The sequence below is a fragment of the Camarhynchus parvulus genome, chromosome 2 (genome assembly GCF_901933205.1).
Source record: "Camarhynchus parvulus chromosome 2, STF_HiC, whole genome shotgun sequence".
Classification (NCBI taxonomy): Eukaryota; Metazoa; Chordata; class Aves; order Passeriformes; family Thraupidae; genus Camarhynchus; species Camarhynchus parvulus.
The window spans coordinates 99,195,584-99,212,062 of record NC_044572.1 but is presented as its reverse complement, the minus strand read 5'-3'; the positions used below and the strand labels follow the sequence as shown (position 1 = coordinate 99,212,062).

General features: G+C 44.8%; 1 protein-coding gene across 1 annotated transcript; it reads left to right on the top strand.

Moving 5' to 3' along the window:
• Positions 1-1,742: 1,742 nt before the first annotated feature.
• Positions 1,743-12,755, top strand: PRELID3A (PRELI domain containing 3A). Its single transcript, XM_030971399.1, has 6 exons — positions 1,743-1,892; positions 4,264-4,432; positions 4,736-4,825; positions 5,583-5,653; positions 5,748-5,850; positions 11,103-12,755. Exons 1-6 carry the CDS (start codon positions 1,861-1,863, stop codon positions 11,214-11,216), a joined length of 579 nt encoding a protein of 192 aa, XP_030827259.1. The 5' UTR covers positions 1,743-1,860; the 3' UTR covers positions 11,217-12,755.
• The last annotated feature ends 3,724 nt before the right edge of the window (positions 12,756-16,479 follow it).

Genomic DNA, 16,479 nt, shown 5'->3' with positions numbered 1-16,479 from the left:
AGGGCTGGTTTAGCCGGCAGAAATGTTCTACAAAGCCTGGAGGTAGGAAATAAGGAAACCTGTCTCCTGGTTTTGCCCCATTATGTAAGGCATTTCATATCAATGTGTTTGCTGTAGAATGAGTCTGTGCAAAGTCCTCTAGGTGAACTCAGGCATTTGGTGTTATCACTGTTAAGGAAACATCCCAGTCTGACCATTCACAAGACTCTCTGTCACTCACATTCCCAAGGCCAGAGGCTTTCACTGCTGGGAGCAGAGCCCCTTTCCAGCAGGCAGCTCCAGTGCACCCACAGGTGCCCCACTTGACCCCCCTCACACAATCAGGCCAGGTTTCCTTACTGGATCCACCCCACATTGCTCATGGCAGAGTCTGAAATGTCTCGTTCCATAAAGCAATTTATTAAAGGTGCAGTAACACAGAAACAGCCCCAGCTTGTGCCTCTGAGAAGGGACCCCAACAAAGGAACCCCTAGCTTTTATACCCCCACAGTCCAAGCCACATGCAAATCTGACTGTTACTCATGAGTCTTTGCCCCTGCTGTGTCCCCCAGTGTCCATTCACCTGGCTGGCACCACCAAAGGATTGGCAGTTCATGGCCTCTTGTCTCAGGCTCCCACCAAGAGCTCCATCTACATCTCCATCTGCAGCTTGCAAACACAGCTACTGCTCCACATGTATTCCTCAACAATCACTTCATCCCTGGGCACAGCCCTGCACATGATGTCCCTGGCTGTGTGTCACCCCCATGGCTGTCATTGGGGTATTTAATCAAAACTCCTGGTTTGATTAAACCAAAACACTGGTAGCTCACAGAACCCCAGAATCACAAAATGGGAAAGGAAGGGACCACAGTGGCTCATCAGGTCCAACCTCCCTGCTCAAGCAGGGTCATCCCAGAGCACATGGCACAGAGTTGCATCCATGGTTCCTGAATATCTCCAGTAAGGGAGACTGCACAGCCTCTCTGGGCAATCTGTTCCAGTGCTCGGTCACCCACACAGCAAACAAGTTCTTCCTTGTATTTAGTTGGATAGAGCTTCCTGTGCATTAGTTTCTGCCTGTTGCCTCTTGTCCTAATGCTTGGCACCACCAAGCAGAGCTTGGATCCATCCTCTGGGCACCCCCTGAATACATATAAACATTGATGGGGTTCTCTCTCAGCCATCTCTTCTGGAGGCTGAACAGGCCTCGGTCCCTCAGCCCTTCCTCCCTCATGAGAGAGATGCTCCAACTCCATCATATTTGCAGCTCTCCACCAGAGCTGCTCTGGGAGATCCAACTCTCCTTCGCACTGAGCAGCTGGTGCTGAGGGTTGGTTTGTGAGGACCTGGGGAACAGCCAGTCAATGGTAATACAGAACTGCTTTCTCAGGATGCGCCATTCCAGCACGAATTGTACCACGGGAAGTTTAGGTTGGATATCATTAAAAGGTTCTTTACATAGAGGCTGGTTGAGCACTGGAACAGGCCCTCAGGAAAATGGTCACAGCACCAAGCCTGACAGAGTTCGAGAAGGGTTCGGATAACGCGTGGGGCACACGGGGTGATTCCTGGGGCTGTCCTGTGCTGCGAACCGGACTTGGATGACCCCCGAGAGTCGCTCCCAGCCCGGGACGCCGTCACACCGGGCCCGGCCGGCGCGCGCTCCTGCGCATGTGCGCTGCGTCGCCTCTTCCGCGGGCGCGGGAGGGGCGGGGCGGTGACGCAACGCGTGACGAGCGCCGGCCCGGGCACGCCCCCCGCGCCCCTCCCGGCGGCCGCTCGCGCTCGCCGGGCCGGCGCGAGGCTGTCAGTCAGCCGGGCACCGCCGCCGCGCGCCCTCCCTGGCGCCGGGCTCTGAGGGACGCACCGGGAGCGGCCATGAAGATCTGGAGCTCGGAGCACGTGTTCGGGTGAGGGGCCGGGCGAGGAGGGCTCGGAGCGACCCCGGCGCTTCACCGAGCCGGGCCGTGCGGGGCGAGCCGGGTCCCGCCGGGGTGACGGCGGAAATGGGAATGCTGCGGCGCGGGAGGAGGAGGAGGAGGAGGAGGAGGGAGGCCGGGAACGGGCTCCGGTGGTGCCGGTCCTGCGTCGTCTCGAGCTGCTTCCTGCGCGGCCGGACCCCGCGCCTGGGCTTCCCCTGTCTCGGGAATAGCATTCCAGCAGGATGGAGTGGTAGAGCTGGCCCCACAGCGTGGTGGCTTGGTGAAGGGCTGGGTGCTTAGGAAAAATAACTTTCACACCCTAACCAAAAATAAATCCCAAACTAGCGATGTAGCCTACGATATGTTCCAAGAGGTGTGGGCAGAGTGACGGTGTCCCTTAGCCTCAGGTGTGCCGCTGTGTGCCCAGCAGCCAGCTCTGAATAAGTGTTCTCTCCATCATTGCTTTTCTGCATGGAACGCGGTTCTGGCCCTCCGCTTCCAGCTCCGCCTAACGAGGAAGCGACGGGGAAAAGTATCGGGAGCTGTGTAGCGAGCTGTCCCGGCAGCCGGCTCCGCAGGGCCCGTGCAGCTCGGGAATGCCACCGCCGGTGATTCCTGGCAGTGCCCGTGCCGCCCTGGGAATGCCACCGCCGATCATTCCTCTGCTACAGGTGTTCCCAAAGTCTTGAGGCCCGAAGAGCACCGGGGGTGATAGTTCTTCACGTATTTACAAAATATCCCAGATGTGTTGCTCTGAATTTCTTTAATTAGCTCAGCGCAGCTGAATTCCTTGCACTGATGCAGGTACTCGGTGCTCCGCTTCAGCACTGCTCTGGTGTAAGCGAACTGTGGTTTCTAGCAGGAAATATCAGGCAGAGGCTTCTCGAGCATGACACAACTCCCGAGTCTGAGATGAGTATCTGTCACCTAGGGAATGCAAAAGCTATTTTTATTTGAAATTTTCTCATCAAGTTCTGTATTAGAACATCCACGTCTTATGGCGTAATGTGTGTGGGTGTAGGTAGTTAATTTGAATGGTTAATAAAATGTTGTTGTGCCTTATCAGCTCTCTGACTCAATCCCTTAGGGACGTTTAACAGAATTTTGTCATTTTCAGTTTGTGTATCTTCTGTTGATGGAGGTGTAGAGTCACCAAAGATGGAACAAGGAGTAATCCTCCATCTCTCCTTCTGCTGCAGGAATTGAGGGCTCTTATTTCTCCTGCTTGCACCAGTAAAGCTTTCTGACACTTTTCTTGTTAGAAAAATAACTTATTTTTCCAACTTTCTGTTTGTTCTTGTAGTGCTGTACTGTCAGTGCCTTTCTGTACCAGTCTATTTTAAGACTAAAATAAAATCCATTTAGGGTCCCAAGTGCAACTCTTAAATACAAGTTGGCACCCCTAAGCCTTCTTAGATTAGATGCCAATTGTTGAATTTTTAAACATACCTTTAAAGGCTTTAAGGCTATTATGTTGGGACAGTCAGTTATTCTGAATATAGAAATAATTAGGGACAGAATTTCTCTGTTGGATCAAGTCCATGGTTTCTGTAGGCTCCTCTGTTTCAGAAGGAAATATCTGAAGTACCTGAAGTGCTGTGTGGACAGTCTGCCCTTGTGTAGTAGGACTGCTCCAATCCCAGGAATCTGGGGTTATCAAACTTTGTTTTGTAAGAACAGTAGAACAGTTCTGAGAAGAGTATCCAGAAGTGGAATTCATGCTTACAAAGTGCTGGAAGCAGCAGTGTAGGTGCAGACATCAGGCTGTGAGCTGGTGGGCTTTCTAAAAATCTGTTTCTTTCCCAATCATTTTTTTTTTTTAGTAGAATTTAATTTCACTTTGCTTCTTTTTTTTTTTTTTCTATAGGAAGGAGCAGAAGCTGGTGACATCCTCTTTATTTTATTTGGTGTGCTTAGAATTACAGAAAAATTTGTGTGGAGTAGACTCCTGGAGGTCATGTAGTCTAGCCCTCTTCTCCAAGCAGGGCAAGCTTAAGTGTTAGGTGAGGTTGCTTTCCTGGTGGAGTTCTGGAATGAGCTGAGATTCCCACCATCTCTGTGGGCACCACTTGGAATGTCACTTGTAGCAGTGAGTGACTGTTGTCCCTTGCCTTCGTTTTTCTTAGTCTTGTGCTAATAATTCCTTGCTTCAGTCTGGAGAGAAGAATTTATTTTTTCTTCTGTTTTTGTATCAGTATTGCCTTTCCAAGCATAACTGTATTCCAGAGGGACTTCTGGGAGCTATGAAGCTGCACAGCCTGTCCCATATTGCACAACCTATATCCTGATTTAGTATCATGGGATTATTTGCGATTCAATATAAAATACTTACAGATACTCTCCCCTCTTCCTTCCTCAGGCATCCCTGGGATACTGTGATCAAAGCTGCTATGAGGAAGTACCCCAACCCCATGAATCCCTGTGTGGTGGGAGTAGATGTCCTTGACAGGAGCCTGGATAACCAGGGGAGGCTGCACAGTCACCGTCTGCTCAGCACGGAGTGGGGATTGCCCAGTATTGTCAAAGCGGTACATTTTTGCAGCCTTCATTCTTTATGAAGCGTGGGATCCCTTTTATGTCATCCTGTGAATTGGAGCTGACTTCGAAGTAAAAGCTGAAATTTGTGTGTGTCTGTCGATGCCTTCCAGGCTGGTCTGTGCCATGCTCTGTGGCTGATACAATCTACACAATGAAGTCTCACCACTGATCACAATCCTCTGATATCCATGGATTTCTGTTTATTTGGGGTCACTGAGAACTGGGCACTTACGTGTTTTAAGGTTCAGTTTGTTTGTTGGATGTTGGTACTTAACATTTTTTTCCCCCTTCAGATATTAGGAACAAGTAGAACTCTGACTTACATAGAGGAGCATTCTGTGGTAGATCCAGTGGAAAAGAAGATGGAGCTTTGCTCAACTAATGTGAGTGGTGGCTTAAGAAGTTTCTGATAGTTCTGGAAGTTGGATGTTTTGCTCTTAACATTTAGATTAGAAGTGTAGCTGTGTCTTTCATTGGAGGCAACATTTTACAGGTCTTAATCAGTGTTTTAGATGACTCTTTTTCCCTTCCCTTTTTCTTCTTCTCCTTATTTAGATACTTCATCATCAAACATTTGTAATTCTGCTTTTAATGTAAGATTATTTCTCAGAATGCATGTAAAATAGTTTGACTTTTAGATGAATAAGTTCTGTCATTTCCAACAAAAGTTTTAATGTGAAATGCCTTTTTTCATAGAATGTGAATGAAGCATTGTGCTAGATTTTGGTATCCTGGTAACTCATAGATCTCAGATTTAACGTGGGATTGTCTGTAGGAGAGCCTTGTCTCTGTACAAGAGGCCTTGTCCTTCCTGAGTATGAATTTTCTGTCTAATCCAGGTGGTGCTATGGGGGTCTGGAAGAGCCTCTCTTAACCACTGTCCATAAATCAGACTGGACATTCAGAGAAAGCTGTTGGTGCTCTGTCCTGTGAATAGGATCTTTGCTATAATTAGATCAAGGATAGGAGAAATGTGTCACCCTTTATAGGTCTTTCTATTGACTGTGTTCTGGGTTTTATAGTCCGTGTACAGTATTTTGACGTTAAATTGAGTGCTCTGCTATTAAGTATTGAGTGCTGCTGATAACAGAAAAATGAAAGGTGGGAAGTGAGGATTTCAGCTCTGTTTTTGTTCTTAAGATTACACTCACAAACTTGGTGTCTGTTGACGAGAGACTGGTTTACACACCTCATCCAGAAAACCCAGAAAAGTAAGTAGGGAAATTTGTGTGCATCTTTGTGTCTAGGAGACAATTTGTTAGTCCAGTTCACCTCAGGTGTTAACCTTTCCTTATTCCCTTACAGGACTGTGCTAACCCAAGAAGCAATTATTACTGTTAAAGGCATTAGCTTGAGCAGTTACCTGGAAAGCTTGATGGCAAATACTATATCTTCTAATGCCAGAAAGGTACATCTTTATTCTGTTTTCTCCCTCTCTTCCCCACCCAATCACTCTTTCTTTTGAAGTAGTAATTGTCAGTGGTGTGTGTTGAATGTTATATTTAATTTCTCCAGATTTTGTGGCCAGTGTTTCAATTGATTTTTTTATAGAACCTCAGCAACCTATTTATAGGAGCTAGTGCTAGTAGAAAATGTAACTTCACATTCAGCCTTTATAATGTGGATTTATCAGTTAATACCAGCATATTTTCTATGCTGCTTTTGTCAGTTGTTCCAGTTCATATCCATCATTGAGCTGTCTCCTTGCCTTCGGCTAAAAGTAATTTAGTGTAAACAGAAGCATATTCTTTGAGGAGGTGAGACTGTGCTGGCTCACCTGGGTAATGCTGCACTGACTGCTCTGTCCTGTGCTTACTTTTTCTATTTTGCCTGGAGCCCTGGAGCTGCTCTTCAGCACAGGCAGAGCTGTGGGAGTGCTTATTCTTGAGCACTTTGTCCTACAGTTTTTTTGAGAAAAAATGGAATTGCGAGAGAAGCATAGGCCTTGCTGCCTAACAGCTGGATGAGTGCTGTTAGGAGTTTGAGATTGTGTTCTGCATTGCTGGAGGCGTTCAGCACAGTGGGAATCTGCCCAAGGTAACTCCTGCTAGGCTAGAAATCCTGTGCTTTGGCCACCCCTTCATCCTTGTGAGGGATGCTCCTTGACCAAGCCAGTGTAAGCCAACTTGGTAGGACCAACTAGATCAGAGAGGAGAAAGCCTTCTTTTCCACCCTTCTGTGTGCTTCTCCTAAGGTAAGAGGAAAATTTGTTAAATCATGGCATGGGGAAGGAGTGATGGATCATTTCTAGACACTGAAGAGTACCTTTACCTAGCTGGGTGCTCTCTGTTTTATGGAAGGTATTTCAGTTGAATTCCAGTTCTGTTCTGATCCGGTTTCCATTTAAAAGTCTGTGTGAGTGTATATTCTTGAAAGAGGAACAAACCCTGGCTCACAACCAAATTTCAGGCTGACCCAGAGGTAGCAAAGCTTGTGTGCCAGATCAAGTTAGGCACACTTAAAAATGATGACAAAATTCCTCTGGAGGCATTGGCTACATTTACATATCTCTTTTGAAATTAGAGAAACTGTAAATATTTTTGGTACCTGCTGAGCTGTTGCCTGTGAGAGAGCTCAATTCCTTTTAAAGATTGCTCCATTCTGCCATTTTCAGGGAAGGCACTGGCTTACAAGCTTCTTGCAAATCAGAAAGATCTTCTTGTCCTGTGTGTTTCACTGAAAAGTCTCTACAGATTTTGAACTTGGCAGGAATTTGTAATTGCTGTTACCAGCCCTTTCCTTGCTAACTAGTACCTTCTGTGCTACTACTGGCTCTTCTTGCATGCTGTGCTGTGCCTCTGTGCTCTAAACACCCCTCTTAAACTTCATGACAGTTACTGAAAAATGTTTTGTTGTTCTGAAGAAATAGGAATTATTGAGACTTTGCTCTGAGGCAGCTGTGGCAGGTGATGCATTATTATTTTTAATGACGATGAAAAAATCATTTGCTGTTTGTTGTAAATCTTTTTGTGTTACTCTAGGGGTGGGATGCTATTGAGTGGATAATTCAAAATTCTGAGAGTGCTCTAAGCTAGCAGTTCTCCACACCTGCAGTTTGTACTAACTAGTGGTAATGCCAGCATTCTCCTTCTTGGTACAGCATTTCAGCTTTCTAGCGAATATCTGCATGGACTGTTGTCACGTGGATTCCATAAATGACCCTGCATGTCTGTTTCACACACCTTGCATACAGGAATGGCAGAGCTGCTCCTTGCCCTGCAGTTGTGGAGGGTGAGCGTAGCCCCAGTCCAGGCTGGATCCATGAATCCGTGCTTGTGCCACTGGGCAGCCAAGGTGCTGCAGCCATGTGCCACACAGCCTTGCTTATGGCTTGAAGACTGCAGACAGCTAGGGATGTGAGGAGTCCCTCCACTGGGTGTTTGATCTGGACCTAGTTTCTGTCATTTCAGTACATAAGGCTGGTACCTAGAGAAATTAATAAATTGGCTAGTGAGTGGAATTGGCTTTATAAAAATGAAGCAGAACTGTGTTCTGAGGATATGAAATTGATTTCTTGAAACAAGTTGCCTAACGGGGTAATGTTTTGTGTAGCGGAATTGTATTTGCTTTTCTTCTGCCTGAGGAGTAGTGTTGCCCTTCTGAGGAAATCTGTGCAGAGCTTGAAGCTGTCAGGATGCCAGACTGTTCCTGTTTTTCATTGGTCTTGTAGTTATATTAATTTTGGTAGTGACACGTCCCTGCAGTTATATAACTATGAACAAGTCCGAGTTCAGGGTTAGAGAACTGAGTGTATTTGCCTCTATGAGATCTCTGTGCAGATTGTTTTTCTTCTGCTAGTCAGTGTAGCCTGTCCCTGTCATTCCTGTATTGGCTTCTGCTTCAACCAATAAGATTTCTTAAAAAGAAAAAAATCCATTTTGCTGCTTCTCCTAGTTAAGAAGGTTGGGCTTTTTACACTGCTTACTTTGAGATCCATGTATGCCATGAGTGTTTGCTTTTATGTTCTCATTCCACTAAGCTTTTATGGCTGTTTTTCTGGAAAACATCAAGTACAAAGGCTCAGCACTTATCAGTCATTAAGCTCTACCCACAAATCTTCATATGCAGCGCTTGTCCTGCCAGCCACGTCATGCTGCTGACACCTGCAATAATGAATAACACACCGTGCATGCCTGGGGATGAGTGTGCTTGCTTAATGACTGACTGCAGAACTTGTTGTACAGTATGACACTTTATAGACAGTCCTCTGTCAGATTCTTTCTGGTAACTGGGTAGTTTTGTAGCACTTGGAGGCTTTGGATCTGCTTGAGATTTCTAACTTAATTTCCTGTACAGAATGTTCCTGAAGTCTTCCTTGCTAAAATCATGAGTTTATTCTTAGCTGCAAAATATGGCATGTAGTGTATGCAAGTCTAAGGAGATATACACAGACCTATGTACTCTCAAAAACTGGAGGAAATATCTTGGTGCCCCAGTTGAATGCCATGGATTTTTAAAATGAATTTATCTCATCCACAAAGATGTCAAGTAAGACACAAAGATGTGATTGTTTCAAGTCAGGGCCTGAAAAGAGTCTCAGTGTTTTTCTACTGATTGTTTTCTATGGCCAGGATATTTTACCTTCTGTCAAGTCTTCTTTGAGCAATATAACAAATGTAACATCCAAGCTGTTGCTGTCTCAGTTCTGTGTGCCTGTGTCACCTCAGAGAGGATATTTAAACCCAACTTTTAAAGGTCCAAATGTCTGCTTACTGAAAGATGATTCCCCCTCCCTGCCCCCCACTTCTTCCTCAGTGAGCACTCTGTTAATTCACAGCTGGTTACACCTTGTTGCTGTGTAGTAGCTTGCCCATGTCTGGGTGCTTTTATTTGTGCTTTGCTGGCATTCCCAGGCCTTGCACAGCCTGTGGAGAAGTTGGAAATTACTCCCTACTGAAGAACAGTCACTTTGGTGCTCAAATGGAAGGAGCTCAGAATTAAATCATCCCTTCTAAGGTCTTTTATCAGCAACCTGTACTTGAAGTGGACAAGTTCAATTGTGCTTTCTTGAACATTATTAGTATCTTTTAAAGACATCTCTTTAACTAATTAACTTAGACATCCTAGTTCTTGAGGTAATTTGGGGTGGAGCCTAATCTTCCTTTCTGAGCCTTGACCAAGAGCTGAACACTTTATTGTGATACCTGGATGACTTTTCTCAGTTTAAGGACTGCCTGCCAGTGCAGAAGTAGCAATTAGTGTTTATTCTGTGAGTCCCTGGAATATGGAAAACCCAAAGAGAAACGGAGTCAGCCCTTCACTGACCTTAGTGAGTCATCTCAAGGGAGTCTTGAGATAACTGTGCTCCTATTCACAGTAAAACTTTATTTCTTTTAATAAGTCACACTTTGCACTCTGGATCTGGGCTTTTCATATTATTCCAGACTGATGTTTCTAGCCTGGCAAAAAAAATCCTTGAAGAGTGTGTGAGCTTTCTTCTGACTTTATTTTTCCCTTAGGTTTTCAAAGTTGCTTATGCAGAGTCTTTTTCATGCTTAGTAGTCCATAAAGGACAGCAGCGGATTCAGGACACTGTGATGATTCTGTGCACTGTATCACCTTTAATGAATACAACAAAATTATCACATCACAGTTTGGAACACAACACTGTGCAGAGGAGGCCGTGCTTGTCCCTTCTGCCAATGTCTACTGAAGGCTTCAACACTGACAGTGGCTCTCCTGAACATTTGTGACTTTTTGGGCTCAAACCTTTATCTCCAGAATTCTAAACTTGGCCAGAGCCAAGTGGCTCCCACTTACTGCTCTCCATTGTTTGTATTTCTTATTCTTAGTAGAGTAATAGAGGTGAATGTCTCTTGACTTCTCTCTAAGTGAAAAAAGGCCAGTGTTCTTCTGGTCTGATCCCATCTGCTTGCTTTGACAAAAGCTGCTGTTCTGAGCTTGCAGAGTTCTAAAATCTTGACTTTTGTTTAGTTAAAGTCTTTCTCTTGACTTCATTGTGCTGCTGGCTGCATCCTGTGGTCACTGGTGTGCAGCTGCTAGAGTCTTCTTCAGGTGAAAGACTTTTGCCAGGCTTATTGCCCTGGTTCTCCAGCTCTTACTGAAGCACTGGCTGTCAGTTCTGAGACTGACACATTCCCATACCTTGATATAAAATGTGCAACTCTCAATTAGTCTGATTTAGCTGCTGAAAAGTTGCTGTGTACAAATGTAGAATTCAGTGTGAGTCCACCTCTGAACTCTTGATTAGTATCAGATCACTTAGGTGCTACTTCAAAGAGCACTGGAAGACTTTCATTTCCCTGGATCTTCTCAAAAACTTTCTCTGTAACTTGGCTAATAAAGCTGAGAACAGTACCTGGATTTTGCCATAATATTCTTTGGGTGGTGGGAGCAGCAAACAGCAAAACCAGCAATTCTCTTAGGTAAGGAAACTTGACTGCTGAATTAGGCCTTGTGCTACCGGGAGCTCACAGCAGCATTGCATTTGCTTCTGGCTTAGGGGTGAAGCAAATGCCTCTGCAGTGAAGTTTCCATAAGAAGATGCTAAGAAATTATCAATATAATCTCTTGTCAAACTATGCAGAGCATGGCATTGATTTTAAAGGGAGTTTCATGTCTGACAGAGGAAGAACTATAGAAGCATGAGCAGTGGTGGTGTGTTTGTTCTGATCCTAAATCCTGGTGTTTTTCTGGCAGGGCCGGGATGCCCTGGAGTGGGTGATCAGCAAACTAAACACAGAACTGGAAGAGCTGAAGTCCACGCGCGAGGGGATCAAACCAGCCATGGCAGCAGCGTCCACGGAAAAATAAAGCCAAATCTTTGGGTTCACCAAATAAAACCAAGTAACTGACAGAACTGCAGACTGCTCTGTAGAGCTCCCTCCCAAGGCTGATCTGCAGAGGGTTTATCCATTTATAAGAATACTGGATCGCCGGAAAAGTAACCTCATCCATCATCTCCAAGCAGCTCTTGTTGCCTGCTGAAGTTTAAACTGACCTCCTGCAGATGCTCTTTTCATTTGAACAGTTTAACACTGGAAACAAAATGTTTAGCACATTCAAAGCAGTCTAAATGCACCTTTTCAAATAAAGGTAGAGAGGGCATGTTATAGTTACACCATCTCAAACTGAAAAGCTTGAAAAAAAAGCATGTGTGGGATTAAGGGTTTTCTGTGTGAACCTTTGTTCTGTAAAGGGCTGATAGGTCCTAGAGCACTGATTTTTGTCTGTTTTGTAATCTGATAATGTCTTATGGCCAGTTAAAGGGAGCTACATGAGTCAGAACATGATACTGTAGAATCTGATATATATCTAGAGGATCATCTTGAAAGGCTACATCTTGTGTGGAACTAACTCTTCTTAGGTGCTGCCTGAACATGACACACAGATACTTGACCTCTTAGATGTTTCTATCCAAACAAAGATAAAGTTTCTATTGATGTTAATAGCCTAAAATAGTTTTTCTGGCGGGAAGAAGGGTATAATTTATTTTGTTATTTATTAGTTTTTCCTCTTTTCTCCCCTCCCTGTGGAGACAGGGATTACTTGAAGGTGCTGGAAAATACTTACTTATCTCTAAGAAGGGTTTTTATAGGCTGCTGGAATGAAGAGACCATGCTCTTCCACTGGTCCTTGCTCTTCTCCCTCCATTAAGATGTGATGTGAAATTGATGCAATAACCAGAAGAGTTGAAATGAGAAATGAGCAGAAAATTTTAAATCCAAATGATGAGGTTTCATAAAGAGAAACTTTTAATTTCCTGAGTGGAGAAAGCAAGAGTACGAGAACCACAAAAGGACTCTCATTTCTAAATGCTTTCTGTTAACTACTGACTACCAGTGTAACTGAACCTTTTCAACTCTTTTCCACATGGGTACAAAATGGTTTTAAAATCCTTTGAAATGCTTCTCATTATCTGTAAACATACTCCAATAACTGCAGAAACTTTCCTATTAAATATGCATAAATATATATTGGTAATGACTCTAGTCTTGTCTGATGTTTACAGAATTGTCATGTTTGGTCCAGATGTAGTATGTGCTTCTCTGACAGAACCCTCTGTTAGGGCATTTTAACTTATTTCTTGGCGTGCACACGAAGTGAAACAAATGTTGCAAGGATGTTTACTTGTTCAAGTGGCAAGCATGTGCTCAGGAAGCTGTTAAAGAGCATGAGTAACTTCTGAAAAAATTGAAGAGTAAAATGTTGGTCACTGTTTTGATCTGGTAATTTTCAAGTGTTTGTAGCTTAAGGGAGTTTTCAGCATTCATATTCTGGTTGATTTGAAAGTAAACTTTAATTTGGGTGTAACTAAATTACATTATCCTAATGAATAAACCTACTTTAAAATATGTCTATTTGTTGAAATTAAATTAATAGCAGATATTTACATTGCTTTTTTTATGTGGACCTAAAGCCCTTCCTATTTTGGAACAGAAGCTTAGAGCTTAAAGCAGCCCATGTCTGGAAAATAAAACGGATGGCTTTGGTGCTGGTCAGTTGTTGTGTCCTTTTCAGGAGTGATGTCACTTCCTGGATGAGGAACACAGAAGATGTTCTAGCTCCTGGTGTTGTTCTGCTAGGCAGGGGAGTGCAGCTATGGCAGAGCTCTGCACAAAAAGAGGGAAAAGTTGGGTGGTGTGTGTACATTTGGAAACCTGTGCTGCAGCATATCTGCGCATGTCTGCTGGAGGGATGAAAGCATGACTGTCAGCAGGGGTGGGAAAGCCTTTGGAGAGGTTCATGTATTGCTTTGGTATGGGAGAAGAGTTGTCTAAAGCTGCTCCTTGCATCAGAAATGAAATATTTACTTAGTGTTGTCTTAGGGCTGGCTGACTTGTGCATGGCACCAGCACTGGCTTCCACAAAAGTCCCCACGGGCTCTCTGGAGCCGAGCTCCCCTGCCATACCCTCGGGTCAGTGCCAGTTACACGTCAGGTTCCTGGATTACTTTCTTGACACTTTGTTTCCTTCTTGCAGGAACTAATGCCTATCTGCTTCTTTCCCTAGCTCCTTTCTGTTTCGTTCCTCCCTGGTTTTGGGCTGCTTTCACTCAACCATTTCTTCCCACTTAGGAAGTATATGACTAAATGCTTGGTTTTCCAATCTGTCTTCTGCTCCACCTGCCAGGCATCAGCAGCTTTCCTACTTGTGCTCAGTCCTCTCCTGCTTTTCTCTAGGCTGAAGGAGAGCAGGGACACTTTGGGTAGGAAAAAACAAATTTCTTCTGGAGGCCTGTTCCATCACTTAGCTCCCTCTCATCTTAGGGGTAGGTGCCTGTTGTGCATCCATGGGATTGTGGATCTTCCTGTGGCTGCTCATTTTGCCAGTGTGTACAAAGGACCTCGCAGTGGGTCACACTGGAACCGGGTAGGCTCCAGTGTTCAGCAGATGAAGTGGTTCTTAATTTCCCACAAGCTTTCCTGGGCAGTTTTTGCCCTGCTCTCTGTCCTTATTGTTGGCATATGGGGCTTCAACCCTTCTCCCTTGGCCACATGACAGGTCAGATCAATGGGATCTAGTGGGATCTCTAGCTGTCTGTGCTGTGCAAAACACTGATTTTGGAGCATCTCAATTCCCATTCCAGTTGTTAGACTGTTATAGATTGAGTTGGCCCTTGAGGCAAAAAAACTTCCTGCCTTTGGAATCGTTTATTTTCATTGCTCCCTAGATAAATTCCCCTATCTTCTCTTTCTTTACTGGAAATGGCTAAAAAATATATATGAAGTTGGTTTTATGTCACATGCATTGGCTGAGGCTTCTCAAAGACAGAAAGCTGCATGTGAGGGAAAGCGTTAGGCTGCTTGTGGGAGCAGCAGAGCGCAGCTTTTTGGATTGCAGCAGCAGGAGGAAAAGGGATATGTAGGAGGAAAAAAAAGTGTAAAGCAGAAATGGTGTAAAGTCAGAGCTGATTTACTTGAAGGGATCTTGAAGTGCTGGGGCCAAGCAGAAGAAAGCTCAGAGCTTGTAACCATGTTGATTAATAGGCAGCGAGTGCCATCCTGAGTAAGAATTCTGCACTTTGAAAGTTGAAAGTGGAACTGAAGTTGGGTTTTGTGAGCTGTGAGAGGGAGGTTGTGTACAGCAGTTGTTCAGGCTGCAGTTCAGTGTTTCTCAGCTGCTGGGTTGCAATTCAAGGGTGTCATGTAGGGAGGTGGTTGGATTTTAAGAATTTGGTGCCAGCACATCAGGTCTCCACATTGGATAGAAGTGTGGCTGCTCTCCCTATCCCTACAGCTGTGTCACACATGCCTGCTGTGGAAGGAGCTGGGAAGAGCTGGTTCCTGACTGCTGGGGAAGCAGGGAGGGCAGACAGCAACAAACTGGGTACGGTGGTTCTTGGCCCTGAAGGATTTTAAGATGTTGAAGATCCCACACTCAAAATAGACTGGCTTCTGGTTGATGTCTAGTTTTTGTGCTGGTGCAGGCTCATGTTAGCAACAAAAGTATCAACTTAAAACATCGTAGTCAAATGGTCTGGTGTGTAATTAATTTGGTTTGTTTAGAATACCCTTTGTCTTAATTTGGCCTCATGCCAGTGTGAGTCTTCCATGCTCCCCCATGCTTCTTATTTATTTTCCTCCATCAGGTCAGCAGGCATGCTGGAGGAAGAGTTATATTTGTTGGGACAACAGGCAATCCTAGTGAAAGCTCCCATATTCTTGAAAATTTTGCTTAAAGTAAGCAAAGGCATTGAGCTGCAGCAGGTGGTGTCAGGAACTGCTGCAGAGCACAAACTGGGCACTGCTGTACTGACAATGTAACAACCTAGCACTGAGAAACTGACCAGCCATGTTCCTTGATGAGACCTTTTCATTCAAATCCTCAGGTGGAGCAGTGGTGGGTAGGCAACACCATTCCTGCTGCTGCACCTCCCTAGGCTGTGAGCTGTGTAGTGTCCATGTACCCTGTGGTGCTATCCAAAATAAATGCCATGTGCAGTTTCAAAAAACACTTCTGGGTGTGACTGTGGTAATATCTGACACACTGTTAGTTTTCTGAGAAAGCTGCAGGAAAACAATTTCCAGTAGTCTGTGCTGGGTAGGCAGCAGGATCCAGTATCAGTCTCCCTGGAGTTTGCTCTAAGCCACACACTGCTCAAAAGCTCTGCAGGAGTCCTCTGGATCTGGGCTGGTAACTGCATTTGGGACTGGCATCTGCTTCACTTTGCATTAGAACAGGAAAGACTCATCTAAAATCACTAGCCTTGACTTGTAAATAAGACCTTATTTATCTAATAAATTACCTTCTCACCCCACCAACACTACCTGCCACCTGTGAGTATCATGCAGGTTATGGGCTGAGCCTTTTAATCACAGCTCCAGGGAGCAGGTCATGCTTTCACTATGGATTTGTTCAGTGAGAAGGCATTTCTGTGAAACACAAGTCCTGTCCTTTTCATTTTTCCACAACTGAGGTGATTGAGGTATGATTCTCATTTTACTGAAGGCACCTGCATGTGAAATTATCAGTAACGGCTCCTAATGTGGGGCCCTGCTGGTACAATACCTTCTCTTTTACTTTGCTATAATTTTGTTTCTGACCTTGCTAAGATCTGCAGCAGCTAAAGCTCAGAGCTCTGCCTGGCCAAACAAATGTGGAACACAGCCTTGCCAGCTGTGCTCTGTAGGAAAGGGTGCCCGTGGTCTTTAATGTTCCCTCAAGAAAGTGAGAGCAATGCAGTAATTTTAAAGAGTTTTAATTAGTAATGCATGAACAAGAAATTGCATTTCAGTACCACATAACATGGAAACAAGCAGAAGACAGTTCTGTGGCCTTTTGCTGTTAGAGCTGATGCCCCTGGTGTCCCTGAAGATGCGCAGACGGTACATGCACAGTGACAGCACAGAAGCAGGGGGAGCTCAGTGGGGAAGGGGTTGTGCTTTAGGCCTGTTCATGTCCAAAAAGTGCACCTCCTGTTTGGGATTTTTTTTCTCCTTTATTAAAGAAAGGGGTGAGGGAGATGGAACTAGCTTTAACAGAAATACAGCTCAAAAACCCTTCTCATTATCTTCATTTTGCTTTTGAGTCACAGGTAGTGTAACTACCAGCCCTTCAAAAGGTACATGCCCAC

Coding starts and splice junctions, on each gene's coding strand:
- PRELID3A (XM_030971399.1), top strand. CDS start 1,861: ATGAAGATCTGGAGCTCGGAGCACGTGTTCGG. Junction 1,893..4,263: donor AGCTCGGAGCACGTGTTCGG/GTGAGGGGCCGG, acceptor TTCCTTCCTCAG/GCATCCCTGGGATACTGTGA. Junction 5,654..5,747: donor CATCCAGAAAACCCAGAAAA/GTAAGTAGGGAA, acceptor ATTCCCTTACAG/GACTGTGCTAACCCAAGAAG.